Source organism: Nycticebus coucang, chromosome 18 (assembly GCF_027406575.1).
Source record: "Nycticebus coucang isolate mNycCou1 chromosome 18, mNycCou1.pri, whole genome shotgun sequence".
NCBI lineage: Eukaryota > Metazoa > Chordata > Mammalia > Primates > Lorisidae > Nycticebus > Nycticebus coucang.
The window spans coordinates 15,993,237-16,010,656 of NC_069797.1; the positions used below are offsets into that span (position 1 = coordinate 15,993,237).

Genomic DNA, 17,420 nt, shown 5'->3' on the forward strand with positions numbered 1-17,420 from the left:
GCTATGCCAAAATCACAGTCCCAGGTGGGCCACACCAAACCATTATGGAGTCTGCACTGGCTCAGGCCTGGACAGATGGGACAAAAGGACAGTCTGCCACCGAAAGGACATTAAAACAGAACAGTGTCTGCAGGAGGCAAGGGGCATTGTTAATCCTACAGCAGTTCTCAGAGCTTTGTGATGGAAGCTGCTCATTCTACTTCTAGAGAGCTCCAAGGGCGCTGTCACTCTTTCTGTTGCCCATTTCTGCTCCCAAATTTCTCCTCTCATTTCACTCATTTCTGCTCTCTTGAGTGTTATCCCTGCTTCTATTGCTCGGAGTGTGGAAACTATACCTTGTCCCTTCCTTGGGGTAGGTGGATGGGAGAAGCAGCCCCGAGAGCTGACCTGGGTGACCACAAGCTCCCCAGGCCAGTGCCTCCCACCACAGGCCCTTAAGGAAATGGCACCACTGAGGACTTAATTTTTAATAAGCCTCAGGATAGATGACAGCAGTTGCACATTCAGCATTTATCACAACCAAATATAAAGAAAGCCAGATCCCCAGATGGCTGTTCCCCATAATATTTAAATCTGACCCACGGCAAACACTGGCAAATTGGACTAGCTTTTTCACAGGCAGCCAGGAGCTGAACCCCACTCACTGCTCCTATCTAACCGAAGGAAAAAGAAATCACTCCTTTGGAGAAGGATGCAAGGACAAAAGTGGGTATCTGTGAGAAGTCCCAGTGCGCCCTAGGACCTGGGACAGCATTGTTTCACGTGGCAGTTGCGCCTGTGTGTATGTGTGGTGTCTGCGTGTGTGCGTTTGCTCCAACCCCAGCTGCCTCACCTTCTGCCACTTGGGACAACTCTGAACAGACATATGCCCAGGCTCTCTGCCCTGCGGTGAAACAGGTTGGCTCCATTCCAAGACAGAGCCCCACAGTTTGCCTGTCTTCCTAAACAAGAACAAGGCTCACATGACCGTCGTGGCCACCACAGACACACTCCTGACATGAGACCCTCAAGTGGTTGACACGTCTGGAGATATTTCAAAAACATCTTGTTTCTTCCAACCAGTGAATGGTTTTGGCTAAATGTGGGGTATGTGTGGGGGATTTCATGCTTACATCTTTTTTCTAAGGGGAGGGAATATAGATCTGCCTTTGTTTTTAAATTTAAATCGAAACTAAATTAAATAGTGGGTTTGTCCAATTAGCTCCTCAAAGAACAGATAGTGGAGAATTAGGAGGAGAGACATGTATCTTTTCTGAGATTGATGCCTCTCTACATACCTAGAAATATGTTTTTCTACCAAGTATTATTTTACTCATAGGGAAAAATATCTTTGGTGCTTATCCCCTGTTCTCCAGAGAAGCATTTGTACCCATCAGTCTCATAGGCTTTGTCCAGGAAATACCTCACATGAGGTTTCTGATGCTGTTCTGTTATCATAACCAGCTTCCAGCCTCTCTCCAGGGCTTACTCCAAAGGATTCAGAGTGCTTAAGCCCAAAAATTAAGAGCAGAAATAGCCCCCCTGGGCTGACAGGCTTAGTCTAGGAGAAATCCCCTAACAATCCCCTCTGCTCAGCCCCAGGGCTGCCCACCATGGGCGGGCTCCTGAGGTCCTTCTAGAAGCAACACGTGGCACCAGGATCATTTACTGTGGCTCACAGAGGAATGTGAGAGAGCACGTGGCTTGGTTACCTGTAGACATGCTCTCCCCGGGGGACATGCCATCCAGCGTGGGGGGCTCCACAGACTGGGGACTAGAGGCTGACAGGCTGACCGTGGGAGGCTGAGGAGGCGGCAGGGTGGGTCTCTGTCGGGGCTTGGGAGTGGGCCGTGATTTGGTCAAAGTGCTTGTAAAGACAGAAGGAGAGGCCAGGGGAGGGGCTGCAGCTGGGGAGAGCTGGCCTGAGGCCAAGGAGTACCCCTGGGGGTAGCTCAGTCCGTAGGGTGATGGGGTGCTTGGGGGGGTGGGAGACAGGCTGACTGGGGACGGCTGGCCCGTGCACTGGTCAGCCACAGCCCCCGGCTGGCCAAAGGGGGCCTTAGGTGGAATTGGTGCCAGCTTCTTTGATACTGAAAGAGAAAACACAACAACAAAACATGATGCTGTTAAATGAGGCCTATGGGTGTGGCCACGGCCTGTTCAAACACCCTAAGCGTTGAGAGTTGTCCCAGACCCTCCCCTTCCCACCCGCCCACGACCCCTGCACCCTGCCACTTGCCACGCTGAGATCGGCCAATACCATTTTTAAAAATTAGCCCAGAACTGCAAGTCTTCATATCTTCCCATCTGTTAACTAATTTCTCCTCCTCTTTTCTGGATTCCTGCCTGGATCTACACAGGCACACCCAGCCAAATTGGAGAGCACATTTCCCCTCCACAAGTGGTGGGCTGTTTTCCCAGTGGTGAAAGGTGTCGCTCCTACACTCTGAGGAAGAGAGTGAGTCAGGGAGCCTGGGCCCACCAGAGGATCATGCCAGTTCAATTTGCCACAATGGTTGGGGGAGCCCTGACCTAGGGCCAGGGCCAGGGCCAGGGCTGGGGAACTGACTTTCCGCTAAACCTGCCCTGGGGCTTCTGACTCCCTGATAGTGATCAACCTATCTGGCCAAATCCTCCAGCCACAGACAGCTCACCCCTCCACGGCTCCATCCTTGCCTCCACCCTGCCTACCCACCTCACGGTTTTTTCTTGTTCTTTCTTTTTCCCTCTGGGTACAAGGATGTACACATCGACTCCATTTCTCAAAACACATCATTGCCCCAACCTCCTTTGTATTTAATATTACTTCCATTTCCTTTTCTGTTTACCTAATCATCCTAAAGGCAGACAAATACATTGAACTGACAATGAATTGGGAAAGACAACAAATTTAAACACCGAAGAGATCTGTTTGATGGGAAGACAGGGGGAAAATAATCACTAAACTGTCAGAATTAAAGTGACGACTGGCTGTGGGTAGCTCTGATTCTGGAAGAAATTATCTTGTAAGTCCCCAGGGAGGCATCGGAAAGTCCTCCTCCACCTCCACTACCTTCACAGGACAGTATCTACTGTAAGGAGACTTCAGGTATTTCCCTGGCTCATTCAGTCTGCAATGTGTATAAGAAAAGGACATGCCTTTCAGAGTCCTACCAACTTGGGTTCAAATTTCTGTCCTGCTACTCACCTGCTCTGTGCCTTGGGGTGATTTATTCAAACCTCTTCTGTTCAATGGGAAGAATAATATTCTGTCTACATCACTGTAATAATTAGATGGATCATGCATGTGAAGCACCATATAATCACGCCTTATAATAAAACCACCTAATTTTCCAACTTCCCTTGAGCACAGGGGAAGTACTCTCTCAGTACCTGCTACAGTCACTCCTGATAGCCATGTGGTCAGGGCTGATGGGGCCAGGAATTACTCCACTGAGTGAGAGGATGTAGTGACATCACCCCATCTGTGATGACACTTTCCACTTCCAGGTGGTGACAGGAGTAGGCCATGATGCTAAATTGTAGGTACACTGTCAAAAGACTGAGTTGTCAAAAATAAAAAACAAAAACCAGCCAAGTGGGCCATTTGTGGGCAAGGATGGGGAGAGAGTAGGGAAGAAAGTTATACCTTTCAAAAGATGGCTCTGAACTACTAATAGTCACTTAGGAAAGGGACCTGAGTCATTCGGGTCCACATTGCCTGCTTAGGTCCCATGTGCTACAAAAACCCAAAGGCCCAACCTGTCACTAGCATCAAGAAGCTGACTGAGCCCTGGCCCTCCCACTGGACAAAACAATGGCTTAGCCATTGCCCCTGCCTTGTAGGACCGAAAGATGATTAAAGAACTCAAAGATGCACCAGCGAGTACGGCATCTAGACTCCAAAGTTGCTGGACAGAAGCCCAGTCATGCTGAAACACCACCACCACTTTGGCCTAACCTTCAAGTTTCTTCTGGGCCACCCACCTAACCGCTGAGTCTGGAAGTGCTGCTGCTGTGTGTCCCCACAGTGCCCTGAACACCTCCCCAGCATAGCAGCACCACCTCTGCATCACTGCTGAGTGTCTACGTTTCTGGACAGCACAGAGCTCTGCACAGAGTGAGGCTCCATGAACATTTATAGAATGTATAAGGAATAAATGGGGATGGATCAAAGGAGGGGGTGAGGGCGGATGGGGAGGAAGGAAGCCACTGTGGTCTAGAACCAGGAGGGCTGGGAAGGGACCCGCTGTGGAGGTCTGTGTGGATGGGCTGAACTCAGCCCTATTTTGCAGATCCTGGAGTTAAAGCTCCTCCTAGAAGTATGAATTAGGAACACATTAAATGATATACTATTTTAGATAAATGAAAGACTTTACAAAGAGATGACAAAATAAAATAAAAAGCACCAAAAGGGCTCAGATAAGTACACTCAGCATAGCTCCCGATTTATGAAACACCACTCCAGAGCATATCTTTAGCTTTAGAGAGTGATTCTCTGAAGAGAGAATGACTGGGCTTTTTACAATGTATTCTAGAGGCAGAATTCTAGGTGGGACAGGTCTGGGTCAGCCATGAGGCAGACCAGAAGAAAACTGCTGGCTGTCAGGACACTGTAGGAACAATTGGAGCTATAACCGTATGCCAGCCGTCCTGGTGGAGGCAGCAGTGGTGCAAGGCTGGCCCTGGGGGCAGGGGCTCCTGCCAAGAACCCCACGTGGCTTCTCTTTTCTTTTTTTATATTGAGACAGAGTCTCGCTTTGTCATCCTTGGTAGAGTGCCGTGTCATAGCTCACAGCAACCTCAAACTCTTGGGCTCAAGAGATTTTCTTGCCTCAGCCTCCCTAGCAGCTGGGACTATAGGCACCCACACAATGCCCAGCTGTTTTTTTATTGTTTAGCAGGCCCAGGCTGGGTTCTAACCCACCAGCCCCAGTGCATGTGGCCGGCGCCCTAACCACTGAGCTACAGGTGCCCAGACATCATAGGGCCTCTCAAATGGCAAAGGAGGGTGGGACCTGGCAGATCTGTGGAAGACACATGTCCTCCTGGACCATGAGCCCTGCATTGGTGGAGGAATCATTTGGCGTAGAGGAAGCACTGTCCAATATACTCCCCGAACAAGCCTGCATTTCCAAACAGTGACCTGAGGAATAATGGTGAATCAATCCCTCTCGAGGTTGGTTAACTTCCAAAAAAGCTTACTAGGCAGATGGGAACAGTTCTCCAAGCTGCAGGGTTTCTCAGTATCCATGGTAACTGAGGGAAAGAAGCCTTCAGGGGCTGCAACAGCCACCTCCAGCCTGGGACCCATGGGGAGAAGTGGTGGTGACGAGAGGGAGGCGGTGACATACCTTTCCGAAGTGTGTGAGGACTCTGGTCTGCAGGTAGCTGGCTGGGGCTGGCACTGGGCTGTGCCCCTGGCTGCGTCCCTGCACAGACTGTCCCCTGGATGGAACCTGGACTTCCTTTCTGCCCAGAGCCTGGAGAAAGTTCCTTGCTTTTAGATGTGCTGAAACACAAGCATATGGGGCGAAAGAGAACCCCTAATCTCAGTCGACTCAAGCATCAGCCTTGCCGACTGCAATCCCAGCATCCTTCTGTGCCCTGTGTGAGTGTGTCCCAGCCCTTGTCTGTCTCAGTTCCTTCTTGAAGCCTTTATGGGTGCCCCAGAGGTGAATGTCCCCGAGTGGAGCTCAGCTGGCCTGGGTCCTGCTCCTGTCTCTGTGGCACCTGTTTCTTGCTGCAAGCATCCCCGTCATACTCCGCCCTCTCCTCTCAAGGAGACCATGAACAGTGAGAGGGCAGGGTACCTCCTGTATATCCCCTGTATCCCATCCTCTCATCACCATGGAGTTCCAGAACACCATGACACTAGAACTTCAAGTGTTTAACTTCTACCGTCACAGCTTCCCACGGTGGAGAGGACAGTCCATGTGCCCAAAAAGGACTGTGGCTATGGGCTCAGGATGCCAAGCCTCTGGCCACAGCACTCCAGCTCTTTACCTACATCTTCCTCTAAGTAGCAGAGGAATTCTGGGACCCCTCCTCAAACTCAATAACTGGGCCTAGCAGATGGTGGGGCTGGCACAGACCCAGGCTACACTCCTGACCGTGGGCCAGTTCCATCCTAGTCCCCAGCTCAGAGAGGGGTGAGGGCTCAAGGGCAGTGAGGTCTCTGGCCTCTGCAGTGCCTCAATAGACAAAGGGGCACCCGAGGTCAGCAGGTCCTAAATAGGATTCATCCTTATGCTAGGCTCTTTCTTGGGCCTTCTCTGAAGCATAAAGTTCACATGGGAAGACACCCTACTTGACTCAACAGATCTGGGACAGCAGATAACGTGGCAGTTGGTCACATTCTACCATCATCAACACATCATCCAGGGATGCTACTAATTGTCTCCACATTCCCTCCAGTGTTCTCAGGCAGCCCCGAGTGAGTCTGCCAGGTGCCCTGGAATCGGGAGTTATCTATCACCAACCCTATAACTGAGCTGGATTCTGATGCTCTTGGGTGGGGCAGGAGTGTCTGAGAACCTAAATCCTTCCCAGTGGCTATTTATTCTTCCCCCACAAGAGCATCCATGCCTACCTCTTCCTTAAATTTATCTAGAAACTCCAAATATTAACCAATAGGGATAAACCACTCATGGCCAGCGTGGTGGGAGATTGGGGGCTATGCAGCGTCAATGCACAAGTCGTCTGCCCCATGGGAAGGAAGAAAGGAAAGGCCACATTCAAGGTAGTAGCACATTCTCTCCCTCTTGGGACGAGTTTTAAACTACACCAAGAAATTTCCCAAGAGGAAAAGGCCGTTTTATCCAGAGGAACCAGAAGAATAGTGATTTTGTTCTCTCCTCTGTTAATGAAAACTGGAGACAACCATGAACAAACATTTGTTTTCACTCATCCTCAGGTGCAAGGTCACCAGCACCCAGGCATTAATGCCAAATATCTGCCTAGCTGTCTGTATAAGCTCTGCCTCCATTGAGAAGAAAGCTGAACAATTACAGAAAACAAAACAAGCAAATTGGAACATTGCTTCTAGTGGGGTGACAGAGTCTTCTTCCTTCCTTTGGATAGACAAGACTTCTATCCAGGGACTCGAAGATTGAGCTCTTCCTTCTTCCCCTCCCACATGAAACAATTTCCCCAGCAGAGAAACAAGCATTTACCTACTTAGCCCGGTCCTTTCTTGCCAGCATAGGTGTAGCTGACCCAGTGGGGAGAGGTGGGGTGAGGGGTGGTTATATTAGGAGCTAGATGAAGGAGGTGTGGTTAAGGCACATGTGAGGACAGGTTAGTTCTGGGGCTACATGGCTCAGTCGGTGAGCTGGGTGCCAGAAGCAGGAAGCAGAGTTTGGGGATGGCATTAATGCTAAGCAGTTTGAGCAGGATGAGGAGGCAAAGCCTGGCTGGACAGGGTCATCACCAGGCCCAGCAGGTAACAAGCTGAAGCTGAGGCCTGGGGTGGGGCAAAGGCAGGTGGGGCCAAGGCAGAGGGAAGGAAGGGCCTGCCACCCTCAGGGGAGGGGCAGCCGTAACAGGAATCCGGCCACTGCAGGAAACATCATCTGTGCTGCAAATGTCCAGGAAACAGAAAACAAACAAACAAAAAAAAAATGGAACACCCGTTTGTATTGGGAAAAATCCACATGGAGAGAGAAAAAAAGAGTGGTATAAAACAAATAAGAACAAGAACACTCAAAAAAAGCTGCAAAACCAGTCAACCCAGGCAAAGGGGAAGGAGAGACATATGGCTGCAGGGCACTGAGACTGACCTTTTCAATAAGGTGAACCAGGAGGTGATGGTCCCTGCCCAGGGGTGACTCTGCAAGACATTCCTGGAATGCTTTCAGAGCCTAGGAGAACCTGTCTTCAAGGGGCAATTTTTAGAAATGTCATTTATGTGCCAAATGCCATATGGCACCAAGTCTCCTTTATAAAGTGGGAAATGAGGATGACATCAGTGAGTGTCCTTACAGGGAAGGATCCCAGCCCGCCACCTTTCCTCGTGTCCTTCTCCTCCTTGTCAGCCACACTGGCCCTCCACACTTGTGCTCTGCTTCTCCACTGAACTCCACCCGCCTCTGTACCTCTCAAGTTCACAAGGCCAGCAAGTACACAGCCAGGGTCACACCCCCTCTGAGCTGAAGCCTTTAGCAAAAACCGCAGAACACCCAGTATCTAAGACCATCCATTTTTCCCTTTGTCATTTCCCAATTCCACAGAGAAAATACTTCCTACTCATTAAATAAATTAAAAGTCTATGACCCTCCCATTTAGAGAGTTGGCATAGACATATGTGTGTGTGTGTGTGTGTGTGTGTGTGTGTGTGTACAAAGACTTTGGTTAGAAGGTTCAGCTTCCCAAAGTCTCCAACATTTTCCTGGCAGTGGTGATGGAGGCATGCCAGGCCCCTAACAGGAGGCAAGCAGCATATGATTTGAAGAAGCTTTTCTAGTTTTCTGAATTGCTGTTTGAGAACAAATGCAAACAGACAGCAAAGTTGTTTCACAGTGCAATTCCCACATCCAGAGTCTCTCCCCCTCCTCAGGGCAGGGCCGGGTACTGAGTTCTGTAATCACTCCTTACCACCTGTTTGCTCACTGAAATGATAAAATTCCTTAAGGCCAGTGACTGTATTTTCATCTTTGGATTGAAAGATTAAGTTTTCAGTTAATGTTCACAAAACTAGCCATGGGATGGACTTCTCTCCCTCTTTTCCTTTCCCTAAAAGAACGGAATACATCTGTGCAACAGCTGCAAAGGTCACAGGTCGCAATGGTTGCTTTGCCCTCCCTCCTTCCTGGATTTGCACCCATATTAGCAGCAAAAATGGCTGCTACACATCTAAAGAAAGAGGAGAAACACCAACATTCTAAATTTCAAAATAGTGTTCAGTCACACACACCCCCCGCATCTGTGGTTTCAAACTTTCTGCTGTTTCATTTACCTACAGTTAACTGTGGCCTGAAAAATAGGTGAGTACAGTGCAAAAAGATATTTTGAGAGAAAGACCACAGGTGCAGAACTTCTATTACAGTACAGTGTTATTCTTGTTCTACTTTATTATTACTTATTTGGTCTTACTTGGGCCTGATTTATAAATTAAACTTTATCACACTACCCAGGGTGACAGTTTGAAACTGTCTCAAAAAAATAAAAAATATAAATTTATCATAGGTATCTATGTATAGGAAAAAACATATTATAGTAGAACCTCTGTAAGTGGACCACAGAGTCAGCATATGTAGGTGGTCAGCACCAGGAACCAGGCTTCCCGGACTGACACGTACACGGGGTCCGCGTCCTGTCTGTGAAAATCAGGTCAACTTAAGGAGGTGGTCATTGTAGGTAGGTGGCCAGCTATGGAGGTTGCACTGTACATGGAGATTTCGGACGCACACCAGAGGTCATGGACCGGGTAAGGGGGGTGGGGGCGGCGCTGTAATTATAAAGGCAGAGGAAGGGAAATAGCGACTGGGGAACGTCAACTGCCCCTCTGTATGTCTGCTTGCGATGCAATTCTTGGAAAGTCTGGACTTCATCGGGTAATCCAGGGAGCTGCGGATCACTTAATATGGTGCCAGAGCGATACGGAAAGCCAAACATGCGAGCTTAGAGATTGGGGTGTGGAGGCACCCAATCCAAGAGGCCTGGAGCGCAGCAGCCGACCCCCTCTCGCCCCCTGGCCCCGGCACAGCGCACAGCCCGCGGGACCGCAGCGGCCCGTGCTTACCTGGCGCGCTCGGGCCCCGCCTGCAGGCCCCCGCCGGAAGGAGAGAGCGCGGGCGGTGGCGCGGGGCTGTCCAGGGGCTGCTCCGGCAGCGGCGACGGCAGCGACGGCGGTGGCGCGTTGAGCTCTGTGGGCGGGGCGGGCGGCTGCATGGAGGGCGGGGCGCATGTCGCTTTCCGACCAGCAGAGGAGCCTCTTCGAGCCACCCAAGAGGTGTCCATGACCCTCACACCCATGCTGGCGAGGGACACAAAGACACCTGCTTACCCACGCGTGAAGACAGGGGACAGGGGCGAGGCTCCCCCCCTCGAAGCGGAGACATTCAAGCAGGTCGGTGTCAGGAGGCAGCAGCGCAGCCTTAGCACCCAGGGCCGGGAAGCGACGCGCTGCGGGCAGCGCTCCGGGCGCCCGGCTGCTCAGGGTGGCTGAGACCCGCCCTGGGCAGCCCAGGCTTGGCCAGAGCGACCCTCTCATGGCGGCAAGGAGCAGGGCACAGGTGCAGCAGCGCTGGCGTCCGCAAGCTGCGAGTCAACCCCAGCTGGCCTTAGGATAATGGCCTGACGAGCTCCCCGGGGGGTAGAATCCAAGCCTTCCTCCGCCAACTGTTGGGAGTATGGGGAGTGGGGGCCGCTCACTCCTCCCCAGTGGGGGCCACACTGAGCTATAGAACATGGAACTGATCAGCAGGAGATAACTCAATAAATACACATCCTTGTGAGGTGGGGTCTAGTTAAGTAGCTCTGCTGCTCCCAGGAACCCTGGCCAAGTCACATCTCTGCCGGCCACTCCTGCTTTTCTATACAGCAGGGAAGGGGCTGCTAATCCTGTGGGCCCTCTGGGCTCAGATGATGTTTTCCTGATGGGCTCACAGCTTCAAGTAAGCCCGCCAAGCAGCCACACACTGCGCATTCACCCTCTCAAGGAGCTCACTAGGACGCAGAGCTGGCTGAGTGTAAGAGCCTGAAACGGCCTCAGAGCTACCAGAGGATACTGTACCTTTGGATTTTCCTAAGGCTGCAGGGACAGAAACATACAGATATTAGTGTCAAAAACGTCTACATCTTCTTTTGGACATAAAGGTTGTTCTTTCTGCACGGAGTCTCTTTCCACGTGGTCAGGGTCCTGGGGTGGGGTTGTTATGGGGCTATGACATTACAACTGGGTTGGGTTCAAGTTCAAGTGACTCTTCTATTTGTGTGGGTGAAACTCATGCTATCCCTGGTGCACAGGGGAATATGGAGAATATTGGAAGATCTGTGGGTGTAATGCGGAGCACAGGAGGCAGAGGGAGAAAGACACTGGCAGAAACAACCTGCTCACTTCTGCATTATTGGGCCTAGAAGGGAGCTGAGCTTCTCTGGTGCAGGAGGCATTGGTACTAAGATCCGTCATTAAGGGCTCCACTGACTAAGAAGAGCTCACGTTTCTAATACTAAGGGAAGGATGCACATTCACGCTGGGAGAAGACACACACTCCCGGCCAGCACTGATCTCTATGGCTTATGCACAGCGGGGCAGGGTTATGACTGTCACACACTCACTCTCACCTTTCCCCTACCAAATGGTCATCTACACTGGTCAGAAGAAAAAAGCTATTACACCATAACACCCTGCCCACCTACAAAGGACACCTTTACCTTGTAGAAGTATGGCAAGATTGAAAAAAAAAAAAAAAAACAGTTCAAGTATAGAGATTTGGCTGTAGTGGGTAGGATTTGGGTCCTTTAAGGAACTGTGCCTCAGGAGGGAGCCTGCAGTGAGGGGCAAGGAAAGGAAAGTGATATTGAAAACAGCACACCCTGCAGTGGGACAACTTCCTGACACCTCTCTGCCTTAGGGTCACCAGAGAAGGGTCCATGTCTACTGCCATTGTCAGAGCTTCTCGTGGTCCCTGGATGGCTTCAGGAGTCATCTGGGATGGGGGAAGGGGAGGGATGTGTCTTTCCTAAACCCATCACCTTTTAAGTCATCTTGGGTCTGAGAACCTTGCTCTATAAATGTTTTCTATAGGATGCCCAGAAATACTCCTGGAGGCCACTTAAGATTGGGGGAGTGTCCAGTTCTGCACCCTGGTGGACAGCAGAGGATTGTCTGTTTGAGGATTGTCAAACTATGCTCTCTAGGCATCAGAAATTATCAGCATGGAAAGAACAAAAAGCCCAACACTTCACTTGGGAAGGGAACTGATCCACTAAGTTGCAGTGGTTGGTGAGGGTGGCAGGTGTGCAAGATGTTTCCTGTGGTGAACAGCTAAAGGAGCCCTAAAGAATGTAAGCCCCTCACATCTTCTCTTCCTTGCCCCATTCTCTTCTCCTTGGAAAGCTTTTTCCCACTTTGGGGGAAGCCTGGGCCAGAGCTGGTGGGGGATGCCTTCTATTTCTGGTGTCATCTTCTGGCAATAGTAACCTCAGACACCAGGCTCCCCACTGATCTTTCCCTGGTTTTTAGTGAGGGAAGGTGCCGGCCTGGGCATGGGGTAGGTGCCAGGTAAGACCTGATAAGTATCACTGGCAAAATGTCAGCAACAGAGAAATACTGGCTCAATGTACCACCCCTGTTTTGCTACAGAGACTGTAGTGCTGAAGGGCATTACCAATTCCCCAGCTGAAATGACCTTCTCATGGGAGGCAGCACCCACATCAACAGGGAACGCCCACTGACTGCTCACTAGCATTTTCAAACAATAACACAACCTTTACAGAATCGTCACAGAGGCAGCACCAATGCTCCTGGAGGCCTGAACGTACATTTAACCTTCCGAATGTCTAGATAAAACTCAACCCAAAGACAGAAATTATAACACTGCTCAGCATGCTGCCAAGAAAGGGACAGATGGGAGCATCCAACCAGAAAGTTTTATCAGCATTTCACACATTTCTGTTCATTATTTTATCACATACAGAAGCAACAGCAGCCGGCATCAAAGAACTGCTTGTGTTTCTTAAGAGAGGAGCAAAACGGACATGGAATTAATTAAAAACAATTGACTCCGGTAGGAATGACTGTATGGATACCCAAGGCCAGTCTGGATGTCAAAGATAAAACTCGAAAGCAACATGGCTTTCGGATCTCTTTATAGCTGAATCAAGGTGAAGGCAAGAAGCCTGAGGCCAGGAAAGATCTCCAAGAAGCAAAGAGTTTGGAAATCAGTAAGCAGGAGGCAGAGTCCAGGAGGTGACCTGAGGCAAGCCTCTCTCCTGGCAGGAGGTGGACAGGCTGTGGAATTTGAGGGTCTGATCTGAGATGTTCATTACCGACTACTCTCTCAGGGTGAGGAGACAGCGACAGGCATCCCAGAGCTGTCACTGCTCCCCATTGAGATTCATAGAGGGTGAGCCAGATGACAAGTCTTCACTTTGGCAGGGAAGCCCCACTGCGGTCCCAGCTGCATGGCTGCGGTCCCTGCTGCTTACCAGTGCCTTATGTGTGCATGGCATTTCTCATAATGCACACTTCTGCATTTTTCACAAGACTGTATCACAGAATAGGTTCTGGAATGACCCAGGCCTACGGTCCCAGTTAACACATTGCTGACTGGTCACGAGTTACCCTGTAACACAGACAGTTTCTAAGTAAAAATGCCAGTCAACAATGTGTTACCCTAGCAGCTGTTCCCTGATTCCCTGCTCCCAGTCTCAATTCCCAGTTGTCCCAAACTCAGCCTATTTTATTCTTTCTCCCCTCCTCATCTCTCAGGTGCTTATAATACCGAATCACTTAGAGTGTCTAACCTCTTAACACGTTGCTGACCAGCAATTTTATGCAGAAACTGTCCATGTTACCGGCTAACTTGTGACCGGTCAATGGTGTGTTAAGTATTCACTGATCTGGTACAGCTGACTCCTAATCTACAGAATGAGGCTATTACCTCCCTCCCCACTTTCAGCATTTCCATGAGGGTAACTTGCCAATTATTGAGTGCTAAGATAGACTTAGCTCACCCTTGTACTGTGACCTGGCCACAGGAGCTGAGTGGTCGCACCAGGGGTTGTAGTGGGGTGTAAAAGATGAAAACACAAGCTGTGTGCAATAAGAGGTCTCGCTAGCTAAGCAAATCGTGTTTTATGGGGCTGACAAGATATTGGCTCAGAGAATTAAATATCATCTTGATGGAGAAAATATAAAGGCCCAGTGGCTGGTTTGTGTGTAATGTGGTGATATGACACCCTTTCCTGCTCGGCACAGGAATGTGGGTTTAAATCCCTGATTTTCTAATTCCTAACTGTATGATATGGAAGAGTTATCTCTGGTTATTCTCTGATCACCCTCTGTAAAATCAAAGTAGTAACATATCTGTCCCCCTTAAGGTTGTTGTAAGGAATCAGCAGAATCAAGTGCAAAACGTCCTTAGCCCTTACTGAGAAATCGCTAAGTAGTGATGCCAACAATAGCACTGTGTCTTTATACTATGAGCCAGGTACATTTCATTAAAAGAAAAAACCCATTTGGAGAAAGAAACAGAGTGAACTCAAGTCTAAAATATGTTTGGCAAGGGGAAGAGGATACGGTATCAGTGCATTAGACACAGCATGAGATGGAGATATTGGGAAGACCCCTCTGGGGTTATGTCCCTGGATTTAGGGGGCCTGCCATCAAATTTCTTCCCCTCCTCATGCTAGCCCTAAACATAAAAAGATTTGGGGGTGGGTTCTCCCCCAAAGTAGAGAAGGGAACAAAGAACAAGGAATAGAGGTACTTATCAGTCCTTTTCCCCAAAAGTACCTTAGTCTTTTAGGGCTTGGTAAGTTAGATGGGCTAATATGGGTTTCAGAGGAGGGGATGCTGAAAGCCTACTTAGATGACTGTAGGCTTTAGAAACAGAAAAATAAAGGGAAGGGTCCTTACAAATCTTCCTAACACTTACTGCCCAATCTAAGTTGGGGCAGCAAAGAAGGCAAGGATAAAGGTCTGCTTGGCTGGCTGGGTGTGGTGGCTCACACCTATAATCATAGCACTCTGGAGGGCGGAGGTTAGAAGATTTTTGAGACCAGCCTGAGGAAGAGACACCCCATCTCTACTAAAAATAGAAAAACTAGTCGGATGTGGTGGTACAGTCTTGTAGTCCCAGCTACTAGGGAGGCTGAGGCAGAGGGATCACTTGAACCCAGGATTTTGAGATTACTGTGGGCTATGATGACACCACAGCACTCTACCCAGGGCAAAAGAGTGAGACTCTGTCCCCGCCCCCACAAAATATGGTTGACTTGGCTGAAAGGTTCTTTGGAAAACAAACTGTGCTGGGTGCAGGAGACCCAGCCAGGAAGGGCCACATATCCTGTCTACAGAGGGTTTCTCATACCAGGGGAGCCTCCTGAAGCCAACCTTCAGTTGTCCTCGGCCAGATTCTTTTGATTTTAATAGATTTTGTGCTACAGAATTAGCTCAGTTGCTCATGGTAAGTTGAAGACAAAATAAAAACACTCAAGTACTTAAGATTGGAAAAAAAAAAAAAAAAAAGGCTTTTCCTAGATGCTTCAACAGTGCAAAAGTAGGCCCAGCCCTGTTGCTGTCTTAAAAACACATGAGAATGTGGCTAAAAATCTGGTTCACGTACTATTCATAAAAAACAGCTAACCTGTACCATGTGCTGAGCATTGTTCTAAACACTTCACAGTAACATTTCATCATTTTGAGATTAGTATTTCCCCATTTTGCATATAAAGAAACTGGGGCATTCAGAGGGTCAGTAAGCAGAATTTGGCCTTTCGTATAAGGCTATTTATAGGGTTATTCTTTGCATACAGTGTGAGCAGGGAGAAGTAAGAATACCTAGAAATGTCTCCTTGATATTAGAAATGAAGTGGCATCTCGCTTTTAATTTTTATTTATTTATTTTTATTTTATTTATTTATTTATTTTTGGAGACAGAGCCTTACTATGTTACCCTCAGCAGAGTGCCATGGTGTCATAGCTCATAGCAACCTCAACCTCTTGGGCTTAAGCCATTCTCTTGCCTCAGCCACCCAAGTAGCTGGGACTACAGGTGCCTGCCATAATGCCCAGTTATTTTTTTTGTTGCAGTTGTCATTATTGTTTGGCAGGCCCGGGCCGGATTTGAACCCACCAGCCACAGTGTATGTGGCCAACACCCTAACCACTGAGCAACCAGCGCCGAGCCTTAATTTTTATTTTTTTGAGGTAGACACTCACTCTATCACCCTGGGTAGAGTATGGTGCTGTCACAGCTTGCAGCAACCTCAAACTTTTGGGCTTAAGTGATCTTCCTACCTCAGCCTCCCGAGTAGCTGGGGCTACAGGCACCTGCCACAATGCCTGGCTGGTTTCATTTATTTTTCATGGGGATGGGGTCTTACTTTTGCTCAGGCTGGTCTCAAACTCCTAAGCTCAAGTAATGCACCTGCCTCAGCCTCCCAGAGTGGTAGGATTACAAACGTGAGGCACCACACCTGGCCCAGGTTAGGATCTTTCAATTTATGACTCCAACCCTGGCTAGTGCCCAGCCCTTGAGATAATACAATAACCTTCTGTCCTTCCTGGATGGCAACCCTACAAACTTGACAAGAGACAAAGTCCTGACCTGGGGGTGGGGGGTGGGGGGTGAGGGGTGAGGAATAAGGAAAAGAAGGAAGAGAAGAATAAAAGAGAAAAGAAAGAAAGAAAAAAAAAAAACTCTGAAATTTAGGAGATCCCAGCTCCAAGAAAAACAGGTGTGTACAGGTAGCACACCCTTCTCCCTGAGCAGGAGTATGCTGTGGACCATTCTAGGTAACTGCTGTCAGGAGGCTAGCCGCCTGGGGTTTTTCCCTCTGAAGGATAGACATCCACTATGCCATGGTGCTATTTTTGAATCCTGGTCAGGAAGAATCCCAGCCAGAGGAGGTGTCAGCCAATACAAGGCTGCTAAGTGTTCAAGTCTGTAGAGATTTGGATGGTGTTGGTTTTTGCTCTAGAGATCAGTTACATTTGACAAAGGCCGGCCAAGAACAAGGAGACAAGAAAACCTAGCAGCTTCCTGAACATCTCCAGAGAACTTGGAAGTACAGGGATGTCAAGGCCCTAAGGCGGTGCCTGGGACTGACTGGGGTCAGCGGATGTCCTGGAGGGCAAAAATTCCTTATCTTACTTATATGAGGAGACAGGACCTGTGAGGCCTGAACTGGGAATTTTCTAGCTCTTGTGGGAATAACTTCTCAATAATTAGCAACCAAGTATCTTAACCTCCTCAGAAACAAAGGCCAAAATACTCTGAACATTTCAGACCCACAGCCAGCATTCAAAAATACACAAGTCCTCAGGAGAGGAAGCTGAGGGGAGGCCTCTCCAAGTTCCACCTGGACAAGGCTAAACCAAAACGTGAGTCTGATTTTCCATCCGTATGCAGATGACCCTCCAGGTTAGCCCATCTTATCAGGGGTTCAGGCACTGAGGTGAAATACAACATCACTCTTCCAGGATGTGACCCTTTCAGGGTTTCATCTTCCATAGGCTATTCATCCCTCCACTGTAGGATCCGCAGCCCTGGTTCTGTTTATCTCAGGCTTCATGATTTAATAAGTTGGGGAAATGAGGCCAACATGGCCGGCTTGTAGAGATCTGTGGCCTGTGACAGCATGGAGTGGACTCTAGGAAGTCACATACTGAAGAAGCTGGTTTAAATTGGTTGAATCGTGTGTTTTGGGAACTCATCAGACATCAGACTCCACCCCCACCCCCACCTTGTAACATAATAATTGGTGGAAACTAGTATTCCACAGAGCCTAGT

The 17,420-nt window shown here is 49.1% G+C and overlaps 1 protein-coding gene across 5 annotated transcripts in view; it reads right to left on the reverse strand.

Moving 5' to 3' along the window:
* The window catches only part of ARHGAP44 (Rho GTPase activating protein 44), a 189,314-nt gene that overhangs the window by 4,103 nt on the left and 167,791 nt on the right, over positions 1–17,420 (reverse strand). For 2 of the 5 annotated variants that reach the window (XM_053568020.1, XM_053568023.1), the window contains exons 17-20: positions 10,694–10,711; positions 9,701–9,934; positions 5,313–5,470; positions 1,692–2,069 (exon numbers count right to left, since the gene is read on the reverse strand). In XM_053568020.1, the coding sequence (XP_053423995.1) occupies positions 1,692–2,069; positions 5,313–5,470; positions 9,701–9,934; positions 10,694–10,711 (788 nt within the window). Of the gene's footprint in view, positions 1–832; positions 942–1,691; positions 2,070–5,312; positions 5,471–9,700; positions 9,935–10,693; positions 10,712–17,420 lie in introns of all 5 variants that reach the window. The other 3 variants (XM_053568022.1, XM_053568021.1, XM_053568024.1) reach the window with 3 other exon arrangements.